The sequence below is a fragment of the Rutilus rutilus genome (assembly GCF_951802725.1).
Source record: "Rutilus rutilus genome assembly, chromosome: 19".
Lineage (NCBI taxonomy): Eukaryota > Metazoa > Chordata > Actinopteri > Cypriniformes > Leuciscidae > Rutilus > Rutilus rutilus.
In genome coordinates this window covers 32,123,972-32,150,110 of record NC_140232.1, presented here as the reverse complement: position 1 = coordinate 32,150,110, position 26,139 = coordinate 32,123,972, and the positions used below count along the sequence as shown (strand labels likewise).

Sequence of the window (26,139 nt, the reverse complement as noted above, 5' to 3'; positions counted from 1 at the left end):
AGCACAGCTTGTGTTTTCTAAAAGGCAGTTCACAGTCGGGAACAGCAGGAGTATTTCTGTGTCCTAACACCTCGGCAGCGTCCAGCCAGCAGCGAGAGTCACCTCTGTGCCTCATTAGGCTGGAAATCAGATCAATATTCTGACTAATGTCGGAAACGCGAGCGCCTGAGTAGGAGTGTTAAGCTTGTGTGCATTTCTCCTCTCAAAGTTAATTGATAGAGTCACAAACGGATGGTAGGCGATCTCATTAGAAGTAATTAGTGTCAATCTGGAAAAATAATAGCATAGTAATGAAAAAGATCAGTTTTTTTTTTTAATGAAGCATGTGCACGGTTTATGATCAGTGGTTTGCCGCATGTGTGCAGACTCATTGCACAGCTGAATTTACTCTGACAACATTATAAATGGAGATGGCAAAAAAATATCAATTTTCCTGTCTGTCTGATTGTGCTCATGCGATTTGGCAGAACACTGGTTAAAGGAGGAAGAATGACACAACAGAACATAATATTTTGATTTCTAAAGGTCGGGAAGCAAAAATCTCTCAAAAGAAACAAAGCAATACATCTTTGTTGACAGACAGCAAAATAAAAGAAAACAGATTTGGTTGTGCAGCTGAGGGATTTGCCTGAAATCATGAAATATTTGAATGTTATTAAATATGTTTTCTTAACTTGCCAGGCTTTTTCTGTGTCTTATGGCAAGCAGCAAGAATTGGCTTGATTAAAGTGGGAATTAGAGAGCATGAAAACGCCAAACATAAAAACGTTCTCTGATTTTGAGTCGGTCTGTGTTTTTGCCCAGTGGGCGCAGGCTTTTTTCTCCTCAACTGTAATGTCCAAAAAAAAAAAAAAAAAAAAAAATGTGTTGCTGTTTCAGTTCGCTCTGAACTGGCCAGAGTCTCACAGGACACAATCTTGTTAAAACCCCTGTGAAAGGTTGTTTTCTGCATCTGTGGCTTCCTTCGCCCAGAGACAATCTGAAACTCGCTTTTTTACATTTTCACAGCCTTGTTGTGTTTATACGTGCGCTCTTGCAAACTGTTTTACCTCAAAACTCTCCGACGTGTAGATTTTAAATATTGTTGGAAAAAGTTGTTGGAAGCTTATGGTGATGTTGAACCATGGTGCAATTTTTTTATAGTCACTTTTTTTTTTTTTTACCTCTGGCGATTGTATTTAGGCTTCAAAAGTTGTTCATTTGTGACGATTATCTTGATGAATCAACCAATTTCCTGGTCTCAAAGCTTATTATCAAAATGTAGCCCTGTTGAAATTATCTATAATATTTTCTTCAAATCTTATCTTTATATTGTTTTGTTTATTTGATTTATATTGTATATTTATTTTTCTCATGTGTATTAAAAAACGAATTTATATTGTTAGAAGTGTATAAAGTTTGTCTAGGCTCTGATTGGGTATATCACATGTCAGTTTGGTTTGGAGAGCAATGTGATAGGCCAGAGAGAGTGGGAAGAGAGAGAGGTAGAAGAAGAGGAGATAGAAGGAAAAAATAACAACGTCGACAGAGAGTGTGACGCAGTTACAATTTGAGCGTTCCTTTGTTTTATTAATAGTAGTGAGTCTATATAATTTCGTACAGAAGTTAAAGTGTTGATCTCCTACTTTAGTTCATCATGAGTGCATGCAAGTTAGTACATACTCGCGAATGTGACACACTAGTTATTCACGAGTGATTTGGGTGAACCGGAGACTGAGCTCCTCCGGCCACGTTGGATTTCATCACCAGGTAGCGCTTCAGGTACCCTGGATTGCCTGTAAGTTCCCCTGGCCTCGTTAGATTCCCAGATCGGGACCGCACGGCGAGTGTTGAACGTTTTGCTCGGTGCAGCAGTCTTTCTCCTTCCTGTCGCTCTCTTTGTTGCTCCATTTGTCGTGGGACTATGATGATGTGAGCATGACGATCGTGAGTAGTAACATTACTTTACATTATTGTTGGCTCTAGTAAGAGTGAAGCGGCGATTTGTATTTTTTCCGCCCCACCGCACACGAGCATCGTTCAGGCCTGCAACTCTTCTTATTTGTTTACTTTATTCGGACAATTTTTGTCAGTTTTATATATTTTCTCAAAAGTCTGGGCCCAGTGAAATTTTAATAACTGTCTGAAAAGAAATGTGAAGTGATGTGAAAGTGTTGAATATACTCTACTCCATCCATTTCATTGTGAGTAATGTAAAGTTATTTACTGTGTTTGATAACTGTTTTGATAACATTTCACAACTTTAGTTAATCTTCAAGTAAAAGGGAAACAATTGAGTATTTCAAATTGAGTATTTATTCATGGTTTCTGATTACATTTACATTCTGTGATTTTAAAAGCTTTCATTCACTTTCCCCTTAATATAATATATATATATTACCGTAACGAACCCAGAGCACTCTAGATAACGTTATTGGAACATAGCCTATAGAGTGCTACATAAATTGGAGGCACCGCTGGGATTCCCCCCCCCCTTTTTTTTTTTCTACCACATAGCATAGTGTGTTATTGTGAGAGACATATAGTACCCAGTATGGATACTCCCAAAAATTTAACCATGGGTGAACTCATTGAATGGTGTGAGGGTTTAGGAGTTAACCCCGCCCATGCTTTTGTGTTAAGTGGAGTGCCCACTGATTTAGATGTATCAGACATTGAAGAATTGGCACAAACAGTAAAAGTTTTTGGGAGAGTACGAGTAAGGGATGAAAAATACTACTCTTACATGCAAAGTAAAATTGTGCTGTGCGAGTGCAGGCAGCCAGTAAACCCAGGGGCACGAACCCCAAGGTCGCTCCCTCACAGTACTTCCCTCCGTAGTAGTGGCAGCGTCAACACAGAACCCATGCAGCAGAGCGGTGAGAGATCCAGGCAGCAGTCCACATGCTCCAAAGAAAGCTCGGTACCAGGAGGGCGAGGCAACAAACAGGTCCAATCACCCGTAGAGTCGGTCACCATGTCTCCAGTGGAGCGAACTGCCGCATGGATCCTGAATAACGGCCAGTATGAAGATGAGGAAGAGGAAGGCACGAGCAAAGACGATTCCAAACATGTAGAGAAGTACGAACAGGAAATCTCAAAGCTGAAGGAGCGCCTGCGGACATCTAGTCGGCGACTAGAGGAGTATGAGAGACGGCTACTGGCACAGGAACAGCAGATGCAGAAGCTGCTCTTAGAATACAAGGCTCGATTGGAGGACAGCGAGGACCGTCTGCGCAGACAGCAGGAAGAGAAAGACAGCCAGATGAAGAGTATTATCTGCAGGTTGATGGCCATGGAGGAAGCCTCTAAGAATCATCAAAGAAACAAAAAGCATTATGATTCTAGAGTCCGAAATCAGACTCTCGAAGAAGGTGATCGAGTGTTGGTGCGTAACCTGGGGATCACTGGAAAACACAAGCTGCAGGATAGGTGGAATCCATTGCCTTACCTGGTGATAGAAAAGCTTCCTCACCTACCTGTTTACAAAGTAAAGCCTGAACGGGGATTGGGCGCTGTGAAAACATTACACCGTAATCACTTACTGCCAATTGGTTATCTGGTGAGGATGCCAGTGAGTGTTCCCAAAGCACCAAAAAGCCGGAGGCCAATGACTCGAGCACAAGGAGTCGAAAGATTAAGAGAATCAAACAATCAAAGTTCAGCACAAAGTGGTGACCATGAAGAACAAGATGAGTCTGAAGAGGAAGATCTTTATCCTTTACCACAACTTACCTTTGAAAGGACTGGGTTATGGGATAAACCCGTTGAGTCTGATAATATCTTACCTGCTTCACGCGATACTCCGGTTGTTCCTGTTGAAAGACCTCCAGTTTCAGATGTATCAGAAGAAGAGGATGAACAAGAAGAGTTAATTCAGTGTGGAGGAACAGAGGATCCTCTATCACCTGTCCTGGAACCTGTGGTGGACACAGAACTAGATGGGGGAGACGTCCTTGCTTCTAGTGTCTTGGATAAGGAGGTGGAGTCTATATCTGAACCAAAAGAACGTAGAAAAGTGAAGCCTGTCATCCGCCTTAGTTACGATGAACCTGGAAAACCAACAGACAGACCAATTACGATAATACATAGGGGCATGATGATTCAGATCTCTTATCAATAAGAACTTTAAGTCTCACAATTTAGCCTATACATTGATACCTTTCTTATCTTCATTACTTACCTGTCAGAGAGTAGACAATTGAGTTCCCTGTTAAGTCTCATGGGGACATGAAGACCTTTTAGAAGGGGGAGGGTGTAGCCCTGTTGAAATTATCTATAATATTTTCTTCAAATCTTATCTTTATATTGTTTTGTTTATTTGATTTATATTGTATATTTATTTTTCTCATGTGTATTAAAAAACGAATTTATATTGTTAGAAGTGTATAAAGTTTGTCTAGGCTCTGATTGGGTATATCACATGTCAGTTTGGTTTGGAGAGCAATGTGATAGGCCAGAGAGAGTGGGAAGAGAGAGAGGTAGAAGAAGAGGAGATAGAAGGAAAAAATAACAACGTCGACAGAGAGTGTGACGCAGTTACAATTTGAGCGTTCCTTTGTTTTATTAATAGTAGTGAGTCTATATAATTTCGTACAGAAGTTAAAGTGTTGATCTCCTACTTTAGTTCATCATGAGTGCATGCAAGTTAGTACATACTCGCGAATGTGACACACTAGTTATTCACGAGTGATTTGGGTGAACCGGAGACTGAGCTCCTCCGGCCACGTTGGATTTCATCACCAGGTAGCGCTTCAGGTACCCTGGATTGCCTGTAAGTTCCCCTGGCCTCGTTAGATTCCCAGATCGGGACCGCACGGCGAGTGTTGAACGTTTTGCTCGGTGCAGCAGTCTTTCTCCTTCCTGTCGCTCTCTTTGTTGCTCCATTTGTCGTGGGACTATGATGATGTGAGCATGACGATCGTGAGTAGTAACATTACTTTACATTATTGTTGGCTCTAGTAAGAGTGAAGCGGCGATTTGTATTTTTTCCGCCCCACCGCACACGAGCATCGTTCAGGCCTGCAACTCTTCTTATTTGTTTACTTTATTCGGACAATTTTTGTCAGTTTTATATATTTTCTCAAAAGTCTGGGCCCAGTGAAATTTTAATAACTGTCTGAAAAGAAATGTGAAGTGATGTGAAAGTGTTGAATATACTCTACTCCATCCATTTCATTGTGAGTAATGTAAAGTTATTTACTGTGTTTGATAACTGTTTTGATAACATTTCACAACTTTAGTTAATCTTCAAGTAAAAGGGAAACAATTGAGTATTTCAAATTGAGTATTTATTCATGGTTTCTGATTACATTTACATTCTGTGATTTTAAAAGCTTTCATTCACTTTCCCCTTAATATAATATATATATATTACCGTAACGAACCCAGAGCACTCTAGATAACGTTATTGGAACATAGCCTATAGAGTGCTACAAAAAGGTCAATGGAAAAATCCTATTGGCTTTTTGTCAAGGGAACCAGGTTGATGCTATTGCTAACTTCTGGTACAGAAATGAGTCACCACTGCATCTTTCTCAGGCTGTTTGGTACTTTAAGACTTCTGTATGAAAATTACCTTTATTATGATTGCACTAATGCACGCTTGTTGTTCACTGAATATTAAACAGGTGTTAATACAGTCTTTGCAGTTTAGTTTCAATAAAATATCTGGATGGGCTGAAATGTTATGACTGCATAATCTTTTATTCCACTCAAAAAATGAAATATGTCCTATTTAGACTGCTTTGTCAATATACGTTATTTGTCTTGTACGGCCTAGGAAAACGTGGGCTGATCATCTATGATCAACAGTGACCATTGATTTTATTTTATCCAATTTGATTTTGCGTTTGACATCATGAATAATTCCAGGAGAAATATATAAATAAAAGCATTTGTTTTGGTGAGGATCTCTCATGGAGAGAAATCCATTTGCAGGTCCTTTATCAGAGAAATATGAATTAATGAATCTATATATCATCCACTGGTACTGGTTCATAATTTTATGCCAAACGATTGCACACTTCATTATAATGCATGAGTAATGGCTTAAAAGTTCCCTGTCTGATAAATGAATCCACTTTACTGATAAAACTTCCTCTCTCTGTTTTCCAGGGTTCAACAGTGTTCAGACCGAACCAGCATGGATGCTTTACGGCCAAATCTATTCTGATTGAAGCTGTTCACCTAAAATTTGTGTGACTCACCAAGAACTGCTCTTCAGCTAAAAATATCTCCTCGGCACATGCCAAAGAGCTTTTAGCTTTGTCCTTGGTTTCCGCTTTGCAACCTCAGTGGCAACGCCAGCCAGACTTTCAGCGTGAATCTACGAGTGACCGCCAGAACCATGCGGACTGTTTCCAACCATCGCAGATGTGCGCAAAAAAAGATGAGAAGCCTGTCTTCACATTTACAGTGCTTTATGAATGTGCAAAGCGACGTGGATGTTCGCAGAGCGTTTTGACACCTTCACACATCGACGCATTGATGCACATCTAAAACAGATCGCTCATGCATCAAACCTGATGCCTGGAAAGCACAATGCCATTTGTGTCATTTTCATTGTTCTGTAAGATGTTGCAGCTGCACATGGTTATGAACATGTCAAAACATCCTTCGAATTTATGACTTTATGACAAAAGAATCTGGTGTTCTCCTCAGCATAATATGTTTAGTTCCCCCATGTTTGTTTTTTCACCCACAGCTATTTTCCGTGAATCATTAAAAGCCCATCTAGGGCATTGAGAAATGAGAAATGAGACGGTTTAAATTTCATTACGTTCCCTCACAGCTCTACTGGAAATGCCTTGATTTTCTTGTACCACGGCCAATGCAGTAGTACTGTTTTTTTTGGAGAGAATCCGATATTTAAGGTGCAAACTGAACTGGATGCCACGTGGCTGACAATCAGACCATTATTAAATGCCTGGAAGTCTTGAACAGATGGTTCCCCTCAAAGACAACATGACCCCGGAGTCATTCTCTGAGAACTGTAGCAACTGCAGCCAAGTTCTCGCCCCGGAGCTGAACGTCATGAAAGCCGTCGTTCTGGGAACGGTGTTGGCGATCTTCATCGTTTTCGGCGTTCTGGGCAACATCCTGGTTATCCTCTCTGTGGCTTGCCACCGTAATCTACGCACGGTTACGCATTACTTCATCGTGAACTTGGCGGTCGCGGACCTTCTGCTAAGCACCACGGTTCTTCCCTTCTCCACAGTCTTTGAGATGCTGGGTCGCTGGGTCTTCGGGCGGACGTTTTGTGATGTCTGGGCGGCCATGGACGTCCTGTGCTGTACGGCGTCCATCATGAGCTTGTGCGTGATCTCGGTGGACCGCTATATTGGCGTTAGCTATCCTCTGCAGTACCCGTCCATCATGACGGAGCGACGGGCATTGCTTGCACTCATTGTTCTGTGGGCTCTATCAATCACCATCTCCATTGGACCTCTTTTCGGCTGGAAGGAACCGGCGCCAGAGGACGAATCCATATGCAAGATAACCGAGGAACTCGGCTACGCCATCTTCTCCGCATTGGGGTCCTTCTACCTTCCAATGGTGGTGATTCTGTCAATGTATTGCCGCGTGTACGTGGTCGCAAAGAGGGAGACCCGAGGACTGATTAGTGGACAGAAAACGGAAAAGTCTGATCACGCCGCCGAGGCCGTAACCTTGCGGATACACAGAGGGAACGCGCCGGTGTCCGAGGACGAGGCTTTGCGCAACCGGACAAACTTCACACTGCGTCTGCTCAAGTTCTCACGGGAAAAAAAGGCCGCGAAGACCCTGGGCATCGTTGTTGGATGCTTTATCCTTTGTTGGCTTCCGTTTTTCCTGGTTCTTCCGATCAGTAAGTGTCTCATTTTTTTTTTACATTTGATTATAGGCAAATACCAGATTTTTGGAAGTGTAGATATCTCTGACTGATGAAAATCTAAGCCAAAAATGTCTTTGACTCAAAAATAAGTCCAATCTTTCAGTTAAGGATCATTCTACAAAATAAACATGACTTCTTTATTTTAAATCTTCTTTTTCCCAATTAGAATTTTTCTTACTAACATTAAACAATGTCACACCAATGACATGTTTAAGTAAACCATATGCAAAATAAATTAAACATAAATTAGTAACATTTGTGCAAAAACCACCATGTGCACCGTTTAAACAGCCCATTATTTCCTTCTTCTGAACTTTGACATTGTAAGTATTTTTCCACAGCTTTTGTATATTTTTTCAAAAGACGTTTTTAACATTGATAAAATCATTGAAAAAAAGTGACAATTTTCTTTTAAAATAATTGATATTATAATTATTTTGTTTTTCTCTTTTCACAGTTTTGCTTTTATCACAATGTGCGAAACAATATAGAGTGAAATTATTTAATGAGGCATTTTATATGCAATTGTTCTTCACTATTTGTTTGTCACCATATTTTTCACAATGCCAATTAGACTGTTTGGCAAAAGCACGACGGCCTGTTCTTTTTGATCTAGAACGTGCATGTGTATTAGCCGGAAGAATTATGAAATCAGTTTTGCCTGATTGTATTGCCGATTTTGAATTGTGTTATTGAAATGTAAAGCGTGGCAAAGTTTGAGATGTCGACATTTCCCCGTTCAGATTGCTAGGAGTTATAATGTGCACTGCGTTTCCAAGATGGCCACCAAGTGAACCAGCTTACCTCAAAAAGGACTTTGTCAGTGGACAGTGTGGTTTGAATTACGATAAGATTGAAGATCATTAAAAGAGGAAGAGTTTTAGAGACCTCTGAGCTGAGATTCTCTTTGCATTGTGTGAAATATCTGGTCTCTATGTGTGGTTTTCACACTTTTTCTTGACAGAAGTAAGTTAACAGATATGCACAGGGACATTTTTTAGGTTTCCTGTCTGAAATTCAGATGCACAGAGATTTTTCCAAGTGCTAGAAGATGGGAAATTAATTGCCTCAAGTGGGTAAAATGCTGCCATGTGGAGAATGGAGAAGATCAGGAAAATATTTAGCATGCGCGCTCATGGTTAATCTCGCAAGTTTAGCCTGTATACAGGTCGAAAGAATCAACTCGCTTGTGTATTTGTTATGCCAAGATGTTTGTTTAAACCTTCATTTTCGATCGTTCTCTCAGACAACAGGGTCACGAGTGTTCACGCAATATGTTTGGCTCCAGAAATGAGTTTCACAGAGAGTCAGAACGATCAGTAATTCTCTTAATGCACAGCAGAGCTTCTCGAGTTCCCCAGATATGAATTTTTGCGCTGTTATTATATTTCCCACCCCTGCAATAGGGCTCTTGTGAGACCTTTCGGTTCAAGGTCAGTCCGAGTTAAACCACAAAATAGAGTCGGTCAGGAAAAAAACAAAGAATCCAGTAAATGGTATTATTGGAAAGCCAATGCAAACAAATAAGCATAGTTTTATGAATCTGTGAGAGTCTGTTAACTCAAAAGGACACAAAAATGATTATGAATCTGCGTGTCGATTTGTTAGAAACGTGATTTGCACGATTCTGAAATGCTTGCTAATTAACTGGCATTAAATTGCATATAATGGAGTGTTTAATAAAGCTCATGGGATTCAATGACCTTATCAGCATGACTCAGTCCGCGCTCTCGCTCTGCAACCACATTTGTAGTAGCAGTGAAATCTAACACACTGCGTTCAATAGGAAAGTTGTTCGTTTAATGTTACGGTGATCGATGCGACTCTATTTTTGCATGTATAGCATCTCACGGTGGAGCAGAGAGACATTTCGCATTCATGATGAAGTCGCAGTTTAATCTGTGATAATTAAAAACAACAAGTTAATTGTTTTCCCAGTAAAGTAATTACATGCTATTTTCATCACAGAATCCACTGGATGCCCAGGGGAGAAATATTTCATGTAGATGCTGTGAGGTGGAGACATACTGTATATTATCAGGGGGATTTTGCTGTCAAACGTGGGTATTAGGATGACGGATTTGCCCTTCGGACAGACATTCTTCCTTTTAAGCCTGGCTGTGTCTCAAGAACATCCACTGCATTAAAGTCAGTGTGATAATACTGCATGAACACAATGACTTGTATATAACAGCCAGGGAAAAATCACCATGGTAAACAGTCTACCATATTATAATTGTGCATGCACAATAGTTATGGATTTTTATATAGGGTTGGAAGTCTTTATGCGAGTCAGTAAGCAACCATTAGCGAGAACACCCTAGCAACCGCATAGCAACAAGACACTGAGTTTTGCATGAGTGAACACTCATTTTTAGGGCCCGAGCACTGATGATGTGAGGACCCTATTGGAATTGCTCTGTTTATTTATTATTTCTTAATTTGTTAAATCTTCTTCGCGATATATCAGTAGTATATACTTTAGATATTTACATTTTATTCTTCTATTTTTACATTTAGATTGCCTTTGGTGTCATATAACAGGGATATTATATTTTCTGTCACCATTTTCATCATCATCTATCACAAGTTTTAGTAATTTTGTTGTTTTTAAATAAATGTCTATATAGTTTTTATACATTTTTATTTCAGTTATAGTTTCAGTTATTTTTGTCCATCAGATTAAACTAAATGAAAATGAGAAATGTAAAAAAAAAAAAAAAATAATAATCTTGTTTTTAGTTGTAGTTTCAGTTAACTATAATAACCATGCCTAAATGTAATTAAAAACACCAATAAAAATAAATAAAAAATGTTTATATATATATACACACACACACACACACACTTAAAAACGTTATTTTTTTAACCCAACCGTTGGTGTATGCATGTTGGGTCATTATGTTGGGTTATCTTTAAAATTTGTTGGGTTATTTGTTTATGCCGTTGGGTTATTTTTAACCCAACATTTTTAAGTGAGTATATCAATATATATTAATTTTAAATTGTGACATAATATACAATTTTACTATGCATCCCTAAAAAAAGTATTTACATTTAAACCGATACTGTATTTATATATATATATATATATAGGCTTTGAAAAAAAATTTACTTCGAATTTTCACAAATAATTACCAAAAATGTAATCAAAAAAAGTATTTATGATTTATTATTTACCTGTTTACCTGTCTTATGAATTTGTTTGATGAACCATTCTATAGGCCTGTATGTATGCTTTTGCTGTTGGAGAAAATAACAAAAATGATAACAATACAATAAACTATAACAGTCAGCTTAAGGTAGCTACAAGTATCATGCGGTTAAATGTCAAAATGACTCCAATATCATACTCTAGAGTGTTGGGGTGGAAATTAAGCGTGATCTGCAGTGAAGCTACAGTCATGTTGAATTGTGGTCTATGGATCTGCCTGAAGTGTACATGTTGAGTAGACTCGCTCGGGTCGGTCCAAATACACTTCCCTCGGCCATTTGACGAAGTTGAACGCACTTCAAAATGGCGTCGGGGATTCCCTGAGGAGAAGTTCGCGTTGGCAACGACAGAACTTGCAACCATAGTTGGCTATTGGCTAACGATGCTTTTGGGAAACACAGCCCCGCATGTTTTTATCACTTTTAGCCGAGTCTGTTTCAGGGTTTGCTAGTGTGTGAACAAGCTCTCTTAGAGACTCCTAGACTTGTGCTCTATGTACCATCTATATCCAGTTAAACCTGCGTCAGACAGCATGAGTCAATCTTTAACATTGAATTCATGTCTGAAATTCTCACATGGCTTAAACTCTCTCTTTTCTCTGATCATTTGCCCTGACAAGGAACCACGGGGAATGAGGCAGGAGGTACTAAACTGCTCAGGCTGAAAAAATGAAATTGAAAACGAGCTCAGTCATCCTGTATTTTTGGAAGCATTTGCACAGTGGATACATAAAATGCAGTAGGGATCTGTGAGGCTTTAATAAATAATGGGCGTCAGTATCCACTGTGGTTAATATTACATTAGAGCTAATATTAAAGAGCAGCGGTGGCTTGACATTAAGAAAAGCACAGGCAAACATTTTTATGTCTACAAGTTTTTGAGAGCAGTCGGATCATTCTCAAACAGTGGCATTTGTGTATCCATGACTTACTGATATAATGAACAGGGTGCTAAAATAAGTCGCATAATATTAAGACAGATTTAACTTCAGGAATACAAAAAGTGAGATAAAAAAAAAAAATAATACAATTATGATAATTCCACTTTCTCTGTGGCATCTTTCAAACTTCATATTTATTTGAGGATGTGAGATCATAAAAAATATTTTTAAGTTATTTTATTTTTTACAATTGATCAGTATTTCATTATGATTATGTGTAAATTGGCACATGGCACAGAGTACAAAATATTGATTGACTATTGTGGTGTGGTGCAGTGATATACACTGTAGCAAATTAGCTCAAAATAAATATTAATAATCAATCATAACTTGTAATAATTAATTATGAATATTTGGATCTGTTAACAGAATTAATTTAATTAGGGGAAGGGAAATAAGAGCCTGCAGTCAAAATCTAAATCGTAAAATAAACTTTTTTGCAAGCAGAGAATCAGAACCAAATATGTATTGTGCACAAGTTTTATTAACTCAATTACAAACATAACTAATCTAAACACACATACACACTAAAATGGTAAGTGACAGTATGAAACCGGAAGCAGGAAATGGGACTATGGAAAGATCCATCAGCATATTATTTTCAGAGCACCTCATTAAATGTATACTTGCATGGCCTTTGCAGTGAAAGCATTTCGTGACGTTCCTGAAGAAGGATTTTGATGGTTCCATGAGTTTCAAACGATTTCTTGCGTGTTGAAGAAAAAAAATGCTGACGAACTCGAATGGTTTGTTTGACTGTGTTCTGGTTGAAGGTTTTCTCTCTCTCCATGAGATTGTGGCCTGCCGACCCTAGCACAGAGAAGCCACGCGGAGCAACCAGGAGAAGGGAGAAAGTCGGAAGAGTTGATGGTTGTCCATTCAGTGATGGTAAAGTTGCAGTTTTCTTCTGAGTTGGAATGAAGAAATGAAGAAGCAGCAGTAGAAACCAGGAAAAGAAGAGAGGGTCACTGTGAATTTGTCTCTAATAAAGCCTGAGAAAGTTCCCACCTCTCCGGGTTTGCTTGACCAATGAGAAAGGTGGAATTTCCAAGCGGGATCTTTTGTTTCAATCGTGACCATTTGCATGTGCAACTGGATTGGTTGCTGATGAAGAAAATATGAAAGATTCTTGTAATACTAATATGTTGTGCAGCTAACAACATATCATATACATGATCATTTCGATCTTCAAAGTACCAATTTATAGAGACCAAACATGGTATAGGTGAGGTTACATTTACCATTGATTCTATTTACACAGTATCAAAAAATAATAGTATTAAAGGACATTACACAAGACAGTAAATCATTCACAAAATGTTCTGGGATGTTCATTTATAGATCAGTTCGTCGATAAATGAATGCAGGAAAGTCTGTTTTAAGGTCTGCAGGTCTTTCCTATGGCCTAGGTCTTGACCACATGACCACATTTTTCACAGCAATTAAGACTACTTATCTGGGGCCGTATTCACAAAGAATTTTAAGGCTAAAAGTAGCTCCTAACTGGCGAATTTAGGAGCAACTCCTAAAAATAATGGGCGTGTCTCTCGTAACTTTAGGACTCCTAATTTTTTTGACTAAGAGTAATTCACGAAGCATTTTAGCCCTAAAAGTAGCACCTAAGCCTGGGACAGCTTAAAAGAAGTCGAGAGGACTCCTAACTCACTAAGACCTATTCACAAACCGCTTTTTGTGGCATTTCACGTTGCGATGTTTTGAAATGCGTACGCGGCGGCTACAGGAGCTTACAATCACGAGGGAACAATTTAGCATTGTAGGCATAACTAGGGATGCAATAACGCCACCAACAACAACCAAAACTAGGCTACTCATTGCATGTAAACTAATTGTAACGTTTCATTGTGAATCAAATTAAAATGTTCTTCTCTTTGCAAACGTAGGCAGAGGCATATAGTGACAGATTAATTCAATAATGTTGCAAAGATATTGCATCAATCCATATGTTTCATTAGGCTACTAGGCTATTTGTTTTGCCTTACTCTTTATTCATTTAGGCTATTTATTCAGTTATTCATCATCTTCCGTCCTTCGCACTACTTGTGCAGCGCATGCATTCTCAGACCTGTCACCTGTCACTCATCATCGTAGGGGAGGGGTTTGGAATCATTCCCGCGTTACAATCATCAGCCAATCAAGGTGGTCACTTCAGTCAAGTTCGTGCATGAGTATTGACGTCATCCATAGCAACGAAGACTCACTCTTAGTTTAGGAGTTGTCATTTTTCTTTACTAAGAGTAGGTCTGAAAGGCGTTGTGAATAACTTTTAAGAGAAAACTCCTAGCTAAAATCTTTCAGTGCGATTTAGGAGTACTCCTAGTGGTAAGATAAAATGCTTTGTGAATACGGCCCCTGATCTTCACCCTGGCATCCCTCTCTTTTGGGGGGATGTTTCATTCCTAAGAGTGGGCGTTGAAGCTTATTTGTTAAATGTAACAAATAGTTGTGTCTGATTGTCTCAGTCGTTACAACACTTTCATAAGGCTGTTATTGCACTGACCTTCAACCCTTTAACATTTCTAATGTGAATAAAACCACCAGAATTGACTTGGTTATCTATTGAAATGATTGAAGCATATGTATTACAAACTTACTGAAGTAAATCATGTAGTGCTTTAGCAGCTTGTACTTTGCAAGGCTGTAACCACATATTTAGAGGGTAATAGTTTAACCCTGTAAAGCCTGACATATGAAACTATAGTCAGTGGATCATTTTATAAAAAAAAAATCAAAAGCTCTGTAGTTTTAAAACGTATAATGCAATGCAATACAATGATGTACAAATAAGCGTTTCTCAAAAGCCTGATGGATCATATTTGATACTCATATTTTAACATGATTTTTCTAAAAAAAAATACTTGGGCCTGATGACTTCAGTCCATAGCCCCTTTCACACAGCGCGATGATCACGGCAAATTGCCAGAACGGCTTCTGTGTGAACGCAAACACGACCCGGGATTGATGCCGGCATCAATGCCGGGTTGGAGACCTAGTAACATTGCCGTGTTCAGTCCCGGAACGCGCGCTGTGTGAACAAAAGCCGTACTAATGCCATGTCGTAGTGATTACGCTGAAGCCGGGATCGTTCGCCAGCTGTGAAACAATACGTAATGCGCAAGTTTATGATCGAATCAGAGAAAAAAAATGCTCAAGCGTTGTCGAGAAATCGCAGCTCATAAGCAAACTTAATGCCTGGTTCAGATTACACGATTTTAGCCCGATTTTGGCACGATCCGTTTGACGTAGGGAGTCGTGGGGATTCGTAAACGACAATGGGCGTTGGCAGGGCCGTTTGAAGGAATTTGGGGGCCCCAAGCAAAATGGACATGGAGGCCCCCCCAATAAAAAACATATTATAATATGTAACCATATTCCGTCCGTTCGAAAAAAAAGTTGCACTAACTGTTTGTTACAAGCAGCATTTGCCGTCAGGCAGGTATCTAACATAAACATATTTTTTCTAACCTACCTGCTGCAAAATTACACCATTTGTACAAGACAAGTGGAGCTATTTTATCCAGTGTAATTTATCACTTACCACTAGGGGTGTAACAAAATTCACGGTTCGGTTCAATACGATACACGTGTTACGGTTTGGTATGTTTTCGATACAGCAAAAAGAAAGAAATGCCAATTTCCTTGATTTATTTATTTTTCTTTTTTTAATTAAAACTAGCACCATAAAATATTATTTCTTTTTACTTTGAGCAATTCTGGAGCTATAATTGACTCTTCTTAGGAGCATATAAAACAAAACAGCTCCTTGGAAAAAAATAAATTTAATATTGTAGTAGTTATAAATGGTAGTTTATTTTAGTTAAGATTAACATTTGAGGGCATTGTATTCATAATGTCAAAATAAAACCGACGTAATGTTACTTGAAGGCATTATAGCCTACTATTCCTGCCAAACAATGTGAATGTTTCTCACTTATGGAAGCCCGTTTCCGCCACATTGAGTAAAAAAAAAAAGATTCTTTAAGTCATAATAATGAGAAACTTTCTCATAATAATGAGAAACTTTCTCGTAATAATGACTTAACATCTCGTAATAATGAGAAACTTTCTCGTAATAATGACTTAACATCTCGTAATAATGAGAAACTTTCTCATAATAATGACTTAACATCTCGTAATAATGAGAAACTTTCTCATAATAATGACTTAACATCTCATAATAATGAGAAACTTTCTCATAATAATGACTTAACATCTCGTAATAATGAGAAACTTTCTCGTAATAATGACTTAACATCTCGTAATAATGAGAAACTTTCTTATAATAATGACTTAACATCTCATAATAATGAGAAACTTTCTCGTAATAATGACTTAACATCTCGTAATAATGAGAAACTTTCTCGTAATAATGACTTAACATCTCGTAATAATGAGAAACTTTCTCGTAATAATGACTTAACATCTCGTAATAATGAGAAACTTTCTCATAATAATGACTTAACATCTCGTAATAATGAGAAACTTTCTCGAAATAATGAGAAACTTTCTCAAAATAATGACTTAACATCTCGTAATAATGAGAAACTTTCTCGAAATAATGACTTAACATCTCGTAATAATGAGAAACTTTCTCGTAATAATGACTTATTTTCTCGCACTTCTACGCATGCGCAAAGCAGCGGCGCAGAAGGGCGTGCCACACTAGCGACATCCGCTGGTCAAAGCCGTGTAAATGCATCACAGCAAACATGGCAGGCTCTGCAAAACAGTTGTTTTCATTAAAGTCAGTTTGATCTACTAAGTGCAATCTGTAGTATCATTAAATAACATCATCAGTAGGCCTATATCTTCCATACTTTTCCATGCGCACGATAAGGTGTGAAAGTGGAATGCAGAAGCAGCAGGACGGTTACCATGGTAACGAAGGACGCCTGCTTGTGCGCACCGATGGAAATTGTTACATGAATTTACAAAACTATCAGATTAAAGTTGGAATATTACATTTATTCGTCAAGTTTAAGTGTAACACATGTGTGTTAATATAACACGTATTTTGCAGATGCTTCTAGGATATTTGATGTGCAGGTTCATCTGGAAGATATCAATACAAAAATCACCTTTAAGATGTTTATGACTTTGGGGACATTTAAACATAAGTGGGCAGTGGAATGGGGGAAAACGCAAGGTCGAGACGTGTTTTTAAAAGCTGAACTTCTTTTCAATTGAGCGCCGCGTTTTTAGAACGCCGTTTCATGTGTGAGACGCTGCAGAAGAGCGAGCGCAACGTCCGTCTAGTGCGCGTTTGCCTAGAAAAGCAATGAAAAAGCGCGTTCTGTATGAACGGACCCTTACACAGATTTCCAGATGAAGTGTTCTTAAACAGATTTGGAAAGGTGTGCTGTCTTATCATTCCTCCATCTATTTGAAATCCATGGATCACACTTGTGTTGCTGCTTGTTCATACACAAAAATACACATTAATATTACAAATAAAAGACTATCTATGGAAGCCTGTCTCATATACTGATCATTTATTTATCATTAATATTATTCACTGCAGAGCGTGCCATGTTTGCTGTGATGCATTTACACGGCTTTGACCAGCGGATGTCGCTAGTGTGGCACGCCCTTCTGCTCCGCTGCTTTGCGCATGCGTAGAAGTGCGAGAAAATAAGTCATTATTACGAGAAAGTTTCTCATTATTATGAGATGTTAAGTCATTATTACGAGAAAGTTTCTCATTATTACGAGAAAGTTTCTCATTATTACGAGATGTTAAGTCATGATTATGATAAAGTTTCTCATTATTACGAGATGTTAAGTCATTATTACGAGAAAGTTTCTCATTATTACGAGAAAGTTTCTCATTATTACGAGATGTTAAGTCATTATTATGAGAAAGTTTCTCATTATTACGATATGTTAAGTCATTATTACGAGAAAGTTTCTCATTATTACGAGATGTTAAGTCATTATTACGAGAAAGTTTCTCATTATTACGAGATGTTAAGTCATTATTACGAGAAAGTTTCTCATTATTACGAGATGTTAAGTCATTATTACGAAAAAAGTTTCTCATTATTATGCGATATTTTCTCATTATAATGAGATACTAAGTCATAATTACGAGAAAGTTTCTCATTATAATGAGATACTAAGTCATTATTATGAGAAAGTTTCTCAATATAATGAGATACTAAGTCATTATTATGAGAAAGTTTCTCATTATTATGACTTACATAATTATATTTTTTTACTCAACGTGGCGGAAACGGGCTTCCATACTCACTAGATCTCGCAGCGATGTTATTACTTCTGTGGCGAATTCAAATGCTTTCTTTACTGGATCTCTTATTAGTGCTGCGTAGTAACAGTGTCGCATGATCACGATCGGCTCGCGCTGCACTGGTCCAAACTGATAAACAACGGTCCGTCAACACACAATAATAACGAGTAGCTCAGTTTCGTTCCGCTTGCATTACGTTTGCCATTTGATGGTGGGCGCAATGTTGTAGTCGCGCCGGCGTCTCTACATTATGAGCGCGCTTGCCACGCGCAACGCGCCTACATTTGAAATAACGAAATTTTGGTCGGCAGGAAAAATGATCCAACCAACCGATCGGTTTGAAAATGCGTACCGAACACCGAACCGAAAGCCTTGTACCGAACGGTTCAATACGAATACGTGTATCGTTACACCCCTACTTACCACTAAATTGTTTTTTCTTATCCTGCTCTTCCTTTCTCTTCATTCTTTTCTGGCTTCCTGAAGCATAATTCCGCTTAATGATGACTGCCGAGGAGGTTTTGTATTTTGCCGGCAGCAGAGATCACGCAGTTGGCTGGCTGCTGTCAGCGACTACTGAGGGGGGCCCCCTTGAGGGGGATCCCGATAACAGTGTCATTGCACTTTACTGCATTGACTATCAAAGGGGCGCTCACACAGTTTGTCGTTGCATTTTATTCTTAACCAGTCGTTGTCTTGGGGCCCCAGGACAGCTCGGGGCCCCAAGCAATTGCTTGGTTTGCCTGCCTTGTCGCGACGGGCCTGGGCGTTGGGACGCAAGATTCGATCGTTTCATCTCGTATAGTGTGTCATAGTGGGCGACAACCTACTAGTGGGCGTGTCTGCGATGCTTCACGACATCACGACAGAAAGACTAGCATGTTTCATTTTTTAACGGTCCTCCACGACGGGTTCTGTCAAGAGTGAGTGAGTGAGCGAGCTACAGTGTGTAGCGTGTGACTGTTACAGTGTGTGTGTATGTGTGCGAGTGAATGTGTGCGTGTGACTGCACGCGATGACTGGTCGGAAAGCAACGTGTTTTCTGACATGTTTCTTGTCCACGACATGACAAGATTTTAGGAGTCAAAATCGTGTAATCTGACACCGTGACTATCGTAACAGACGCAAAAATCTTGTCATCTGAACCAGGCATAAGACGCTGCTGAGACATTACAAGTCACATCGATGTCATGTGTCTTTACGAGATTTTTACGGGTTGTAAATTTGGTGTGAGAGACCCGGGTTCGAATCCACTGTGAGACACCAATGTGTCCCTGAGCAAGACACTTAACCCCTAGTTGCTCCAGAGGCGTGCGACCTCTGACATATATAGCAATTGTAAGTCGCTTTGGATAAAAGCGTCAGCTAAATGAATAAATGTAAATGTAAATGTTGTGTGTGAACGGAAATGATTCCGGAAAATCACTGGCAGTGTGAATGAACCAAAATCAAACGAACCCGGATCAAATCCCGGGTCACTTTATCCGTGTATTTTCCAGAATCTCTGTGTGAAAGGGGCTCATGAGTCTTATTATTGGGAAAAACTGCTGAAATGTCAAGACAAAAATAGTTTCCTCAGAATATCCCAGTCAATCCCTGCACTGATTGCACCGTGCGGCCGTGTCAGAGGTCTTTGTGTGTCGTTTACAGAAATTTTGACAACACCAGATAAACCCAGCGGCCCTTTCTAATGATGACTAACAGTCGTTCCAGTCAAGGACAGTGCTGTTATGCATATGAAATGTGATGCTTCAGCAGGACCTGGTGGCTTGATTTAGCATCAGATGAAAGGTTGTTTCTTTCCATCCTCTACGCCTCGTAAAGAGCTTTAAACCACACCTCAGTGCGCTGAGGACATAACTTTTGATGGAATCTGACCTGATAAACAGCCACTTTCATTGCTCAGGCTTTTTACGAGAGCACAGAAAGTCTCAGGGTCTGACTCGAGGAAACACACTTTCCCAGTAGAAAGCGTTTGCGCTTCAGTCATTATCATTATGGGCTCGGACAAAATCGCTTTTGTTTTCTCATTTTGACTTCCTTCAATTTGACGCATCATTTAGTCAGATCCACTATTTATATTTCCACGAGCATCACTCGGGATAGAACATCAGTCATTTAATTTTTCCATTTTTATATTTTCTTCTCTCTTTGTACATTAAAACACACTGTGACTCCTGAACAACAGTTGTGAGGACCATCAGTAGCTGGACGAATCTCACATCTCACAAGACTAATATATATATATATATAAATATTTTTAAAGAGACTAAAGTAAAATTTAATTAGAATTATGGTAATATCTATCTATCTATCTATCTGGGGAATTTTTAGGATCATTCATTTTCATCATTTTTTTATACAAATTGTCCTCTGACCATTTTTTTTTTTCAAACATGATGCAAAAAATTCTTTAAGCACTTACTCCAGCTCACATTTCATTAATGTTAATAATGATAAAAATAAATATTTTTTAATTAATAAAATGTACATTTATTTATACAAAAAAAGAAATCAAGTAAAAATTATAACATTTTTCAATTTATGAATTTGTTTAAAATGGTTTAATTGTCATGAAAATAATTTCACAAACCCAAAAGTGTTAATGGTCCTATAAAAGTAGGCTTAATTTTCTTCATGCAAAATAAATCAACTTAATTTCGAGGTGAAATATGTAACGTTATACGTTACTGGTGGACAGTCACTGAAACGTAGATGACTGAACCTCAGTTTAAGCTCTTCCTCTTGTTTAGCCTGCAGATAGTAATGATTAAATTGTGGCGTTCAGAGACTCTCTCCCCACAGCCCCGTCTAACAGTCTCTGGCTCTCCTTTATCTTCTACCCTGTGTGCGTAAAAGCCCCTCTAGACTCGCTCTTAAAGTGTGTTACGAGACGCTCTGAAGACAGATGCGGCGTCTCTAGGCCAAGTGGTTTTGATAGACGCTTTAATTCTTTTAATGGTACGGCCGGCATTGCATTAGAAAAATCCACTGGGTGTGTGAACCCAGTGTTAAATATATACCCATGTAAATTCTCTTTTCTGTGCCTGCGTCCGCTGAACAATTCCTTTCCTCTGAAGGGTCCTTCTCTGATCATATTGAGCCGGATTTATGACGGCAATTTGAATAAAACTATTAACCTTGATTAACGGAGGAACGTTCCAGCGAGAGATCAGATCAGATTCTATAAAAAGACTTGGCCGGCATTGTGACGCATGACGTAGTTATCTGTCCTGTCACACGGACGGAGACGGCGGTGGTGAGAAAGATGCTTTCAGAAGCAGCCACACGTTTTTCTCCTTTCCAGACATAACCTTTCTCATTTTCTGCTCCTTATCTATTCATTTCAGGTCCCATTAATCGTTCCCATCTTTTTCACAGAGAGTGAAACAGCTGAAACCTTTTAAGAGCCTTACTTAATTTATCGATTGGCAATCCATTATGATCCGAATCCAGATGAATTTTACTGGATGCGGTCACATGCACATATTACGCAGACAGTGTAGAGACATGGAAACTCACCTGAAACTGTTCTTTTATCAGGGAACTGGCTTTACTTTGCATGGAAACTCACCTGCTTGTTTCTTCAGTGCACATTATAGAATTCATATTTTCATAATATTCACATTTCATCTGATGTCTCCTCTCCATCTACCATACTGAGACACGTAATCAATCCATGATCGATAAATACCGATGAATGTGTATCACTTAGAAATATGTCAGATAATGGAAGTATGAATTAACTTACAATGATGGTTGATAGTTATCAGATTGTTTTATTGTTCATGTAAACACACTGATTGTACACTACTGTTCAAAAGCTTGGGTAGAGTATGATTTTTTTTTAAAGAAATTAACACTTTTATTCAGTAAGGATGCATTAAATTGTTCAAAAGTGATAGTAAAGACATTAATAATGTTACAAAAGATTTCTATTTCACTTGAATCCTGAAAAAAAAAAAGATCAACAGTTTTCACAAAGATACGTTGATAATAATCAGGGGCCAGTTGCATAAACATAGCCATTATGTTAAGACTGTGTCTTAAGAACTAGTATGATCAACTAGAAGTTAGTTAGGGGTAATCAGTCTTACTGTTCGGTGTCAAATTACTGACTTTAAAAGGTTATTAACAGTTTTAAAGAATAAAATTGGATGACTAACTTGTAAGACTAGTCTTAACAGTTTATGCAACTGGCCACAGAAATGTTTCTTGAGCATCAAATCATCATATTATAATGATTTCTGAATGATCATGTGACACTGAAGACTGCAGTAATGATCCATGATGCATCTCAGTAACTCATTAATGATTATTGAAAATATCAAGAAAACTCCTAAAATTCATTCTTCGTCTGTCTAGGTTCCATCTTCCCAACGTACAGACCCTCGGACACAGTCTTCAAGATAACGTTCTGGCTGGGCTATTTCAACAGCTGCATCAACCCCATCATCTACCCCTGCTCCAGTCAGGAGTTTAAGAAAGCCTTCCTGAGTGTGTTGGGTGCGCGCTGCCTCCGCAAGAGATCGACGCCGCCCCACCCGCTGTACCAGACCAGTCCTCGGCACGGCCAGTCTCAGATCCTGGGCCTGTCGAGCCGTGACAATCCGTCCCATCTGAGCCCGTCTTCTTCTATAGTGCTGTCCCGCAGCCCTTCCTCCAGGGAGTGGCAGGCCCCGTCCCGGACCTCGTCGGTGGGGACGACCGGGGTCAGCGTGGGAGCCAAAGTGGCGGGAATGTGTGGTAAGAACCTGCTGAGGACGTGTTGCACGGTGGTAATGGATTCGCCACAGCCCGAGCCGCCGGCGCACAACTCACTTCCCGTCATCAAAATCCATCAGCTCTCGCTGTGTGAGGACGGGGATGCGGTGTGAATGAGCGGCACGCTGGGGAAATCTCTTTAAGGAGACTCACTCTGACTGTGATGCCACTTGAGTCTCAGACTCGAGAACACAAACTGACGAAGGAAAGCCAGACGCTTTGGGTTGAAACAATCTGCGCTGGGAATATTGAAAGCTGATGCAATGCCGTCGATGCTTATTAAAGGGACAGTTTACCATTAAATGCAAACTGTCTTTATTTACTCACCCTCATGTTGTTCGAAACCTGTCAATGGACAGTCAGGATTAAAACGCATGAGGTTTCGCAGCTTCAACGGAGGGAAATGCATAATGACTTAACCCTGTAAAGCCTGAATTGTGAAATAATAGTCAGAACAAATTTAATTACTGCAATGGAACAGTTTATTGAACAAAATCGAGGGGAAAAAAAGTTTGCATATGTGTTTTATGTTTTGTATCATATTTGATACATCAGGCTTTTATTGCTAATACTGAGAATATCGAGCTCATAATTGAGGAGGAAAAAAAGTCTTAATATTCAGAGGCTCAAACTGAGCATAAATATGCAATTTGGTGCAGATGCTGATATTTATATGACCAAAAACATGAAATTCTGATGCTTGTAATGTAAATAACAGTAACAGTACAGCAGATACTTACATAAAATGCATATAAACATCAGTCATCACTCTATATCTGCCAGTAATGTCTTAGAAATATGATATTTAAATGCTTAGTTTTATGATCAATCTCCGTTTAGTTTTAAAACATATGCAAAACAACAAATAAACCTTCCTCAAAAGCCTGATGGATCATATTTGAGACACATTTGAACATGATTTTCTAAAGGAAAATGTATGGATAATGTTGCTTCAGTCCAGCAAGTGTTCATCTTGAAATATTACCAACAATATTAAAGTTATTCTTACGTTTACTTGCTAAAAAAAAAAAAAAAATCTGTAATTTCACAGCAAAAAGACACAAAAGGGGACCGTTTTTACATGTAAAAAAAAGTACAAACGATCAATCAGACGACAGAAGCCATGTAGTAGATTGTGTGCAACAGGTTTTACAGCAAAGTTTTGATCATGTTGATGATTAAGAGGCCTTAGACATTTATGATACAGTAGGCTTTATAGGGTTAAACTCAGTAAGCTATCATGTTCTTCAGAAGATGTTGAATATATAACGCACAAGTCTTATGGACTATTTTATGCTGCTTTTATTGTCTTTTTTTTTTTTGTTTGACAAACATGGGCACATTGTTTTATGCTTTTAAGCTTGGAATGACATGAGCATGAACAAATACTGACAGAAAAGTCATGTTTGAGTGAACTATTCCTTTAAAAGGAGGCAGTGCACGTGTTTGTTTGCTTGGACATTATGGTGGACATCATTCTGCATGGGTCTGTGATGATAAATACCAGCAATTTTTATTATTATTATTGACTGCAGTTATTTTACCAATGTTTGATGAGTGTGTCTATATATATATATACAAAAGAAAAGATTATTATATTTTCGAATGTTCGCTCACCAGTTCAGTTTCTGAAATTGCACTATACAGTTAATGGCCATTGAGTATAATCAGAAAGTCTTACAGAAAACCCATTAATCGTGATGCACAGAAACCTTTGTGAACAGAGAATTGATCCTCAGTGTGTCTTTTTGGTATTCCTGCATGGTCACCTTATTATATGTGCACACCTGATGGCTCCACGAGTGTCAGACACGGCTTTCCATGTGTTTCGCCGTGGGACCAACAGTCACCCTTCCCATAATTTGTGTTTCTATTACTGTGATCTGGAAAATGCACAAATCTCCATGTGATATTGATACTTGACGATAACAATGAATATGTAATGACCTCAAAAGGACCAACTTATGTTGCTTAAATGCCTTATAACAAGTGGCACTTCTGTTATTGTGTTTGTTTCTCAAATGAAAGAAAATCATACGATTCCAATATGGATAATAATATCCAATAAAACATACTGAATCATACGTTTTGGGAATAACTTCCGATGAAGCGTCCCACTTACAGCATAGCGTCCGGAACCACTCACCATGAGAAAGTTTTCGTGGTTTCTATGACATTTCAGCCGTGGACACACACACATTCCCCTAGTGACGGGCGGCTATTCACAATTACATGGAAATGTGTCATGCTGTAACCATCAAGGATGAGAAATAAATAAGAACTGTGTCTACTTTTAATATTTTGGGGGTTTATATGCCTGTGAAAGTACACGAGAAATGAGATGAGGGGGATGTTCGGGAAACGATGCAGTCTGGGTTCAAACATGGATCTCATGGGATGCTACAGCCTTATCAAGACCATGTGTTTTACAGTTATGACTGTACTTTTGTTTTAGTTTTTTTCACAATATGTAATTTTTCCCTTAAGTCCACATATAATTTTAGCAAGCATGTGATTTTTCAATGTTTATACACATTTTTTTCCCCGAGTCATTTATAATGAGTATTTGGAAACGCGACACACACACACCGTAATTTTACTGTTGATCTGTAAAATAAAATTCAAATAAATCATTTTTATTTTACAATGTTACAGTTATTTTTTATTGACTTTGTACATTTGTTTTTATATAATTCAATTAATTTAAAATTCAATAATTTAATTTAAATAATATAACTATTTGAATAATAATAATTATTTATTATTATTATTATTTCATTTTACAGAACTACTAAGATTTTATTAAATAAAAAACAAACATATTTTGATTATTATTATTATAGTATAGTCAACAGGAAGAACAGGTCTTGCTTCTTTTTTTGGTCTTTAGTTGAAAACATGCCTGATTAGTCAAGGATTGTTGCATCAAAAACATCTGTAATTTAGTGTTTTATGAGCATTTTTATGAGCCAAATTCTAAATCAGCATAATATGTATTCTTTACAAACACAATACCATAGAATTGTGTGGTTGTTAAGGTCTTCTGGGTGGTTGCTATGTGGTTATTTAGTCAAAAGTCCATCCAGAAGTCAGTTTGATAT

General features: G+C 38.5%; 1 protein-coding gene across 1 annotated transcript in view; it reads left to right on the top strand.

Moving 5' to 3' along the window:
* adra1aa (adrenoceptor alpha 1Aa) overlaps window positions 1–25,681 on the top strand; it is a 30,683-nt gene extending 5,002 nt beyond the window's left edge. The window contains exons 2-3 of the mRNA XM_084390503.1: window positions 6,097–7,828; window positions 22,640–25,681. Coding sequence (XP_084246629.1) covers window positions 6,904–7,828; window positions 22,640–23,151 — 1,437 coding nt within the window. The 5' untranslated portion in view covers window positions 6,097–6,903 and the 3' untranslated portion in view covers window positions 23,152–25,681. The remainder of the gene's footprint in view (window positions 1–6,096; window positions 7,829–22,639) is intronic.
* Window positions 25,682–26,139: the final 458 nt, after the last annotated feature.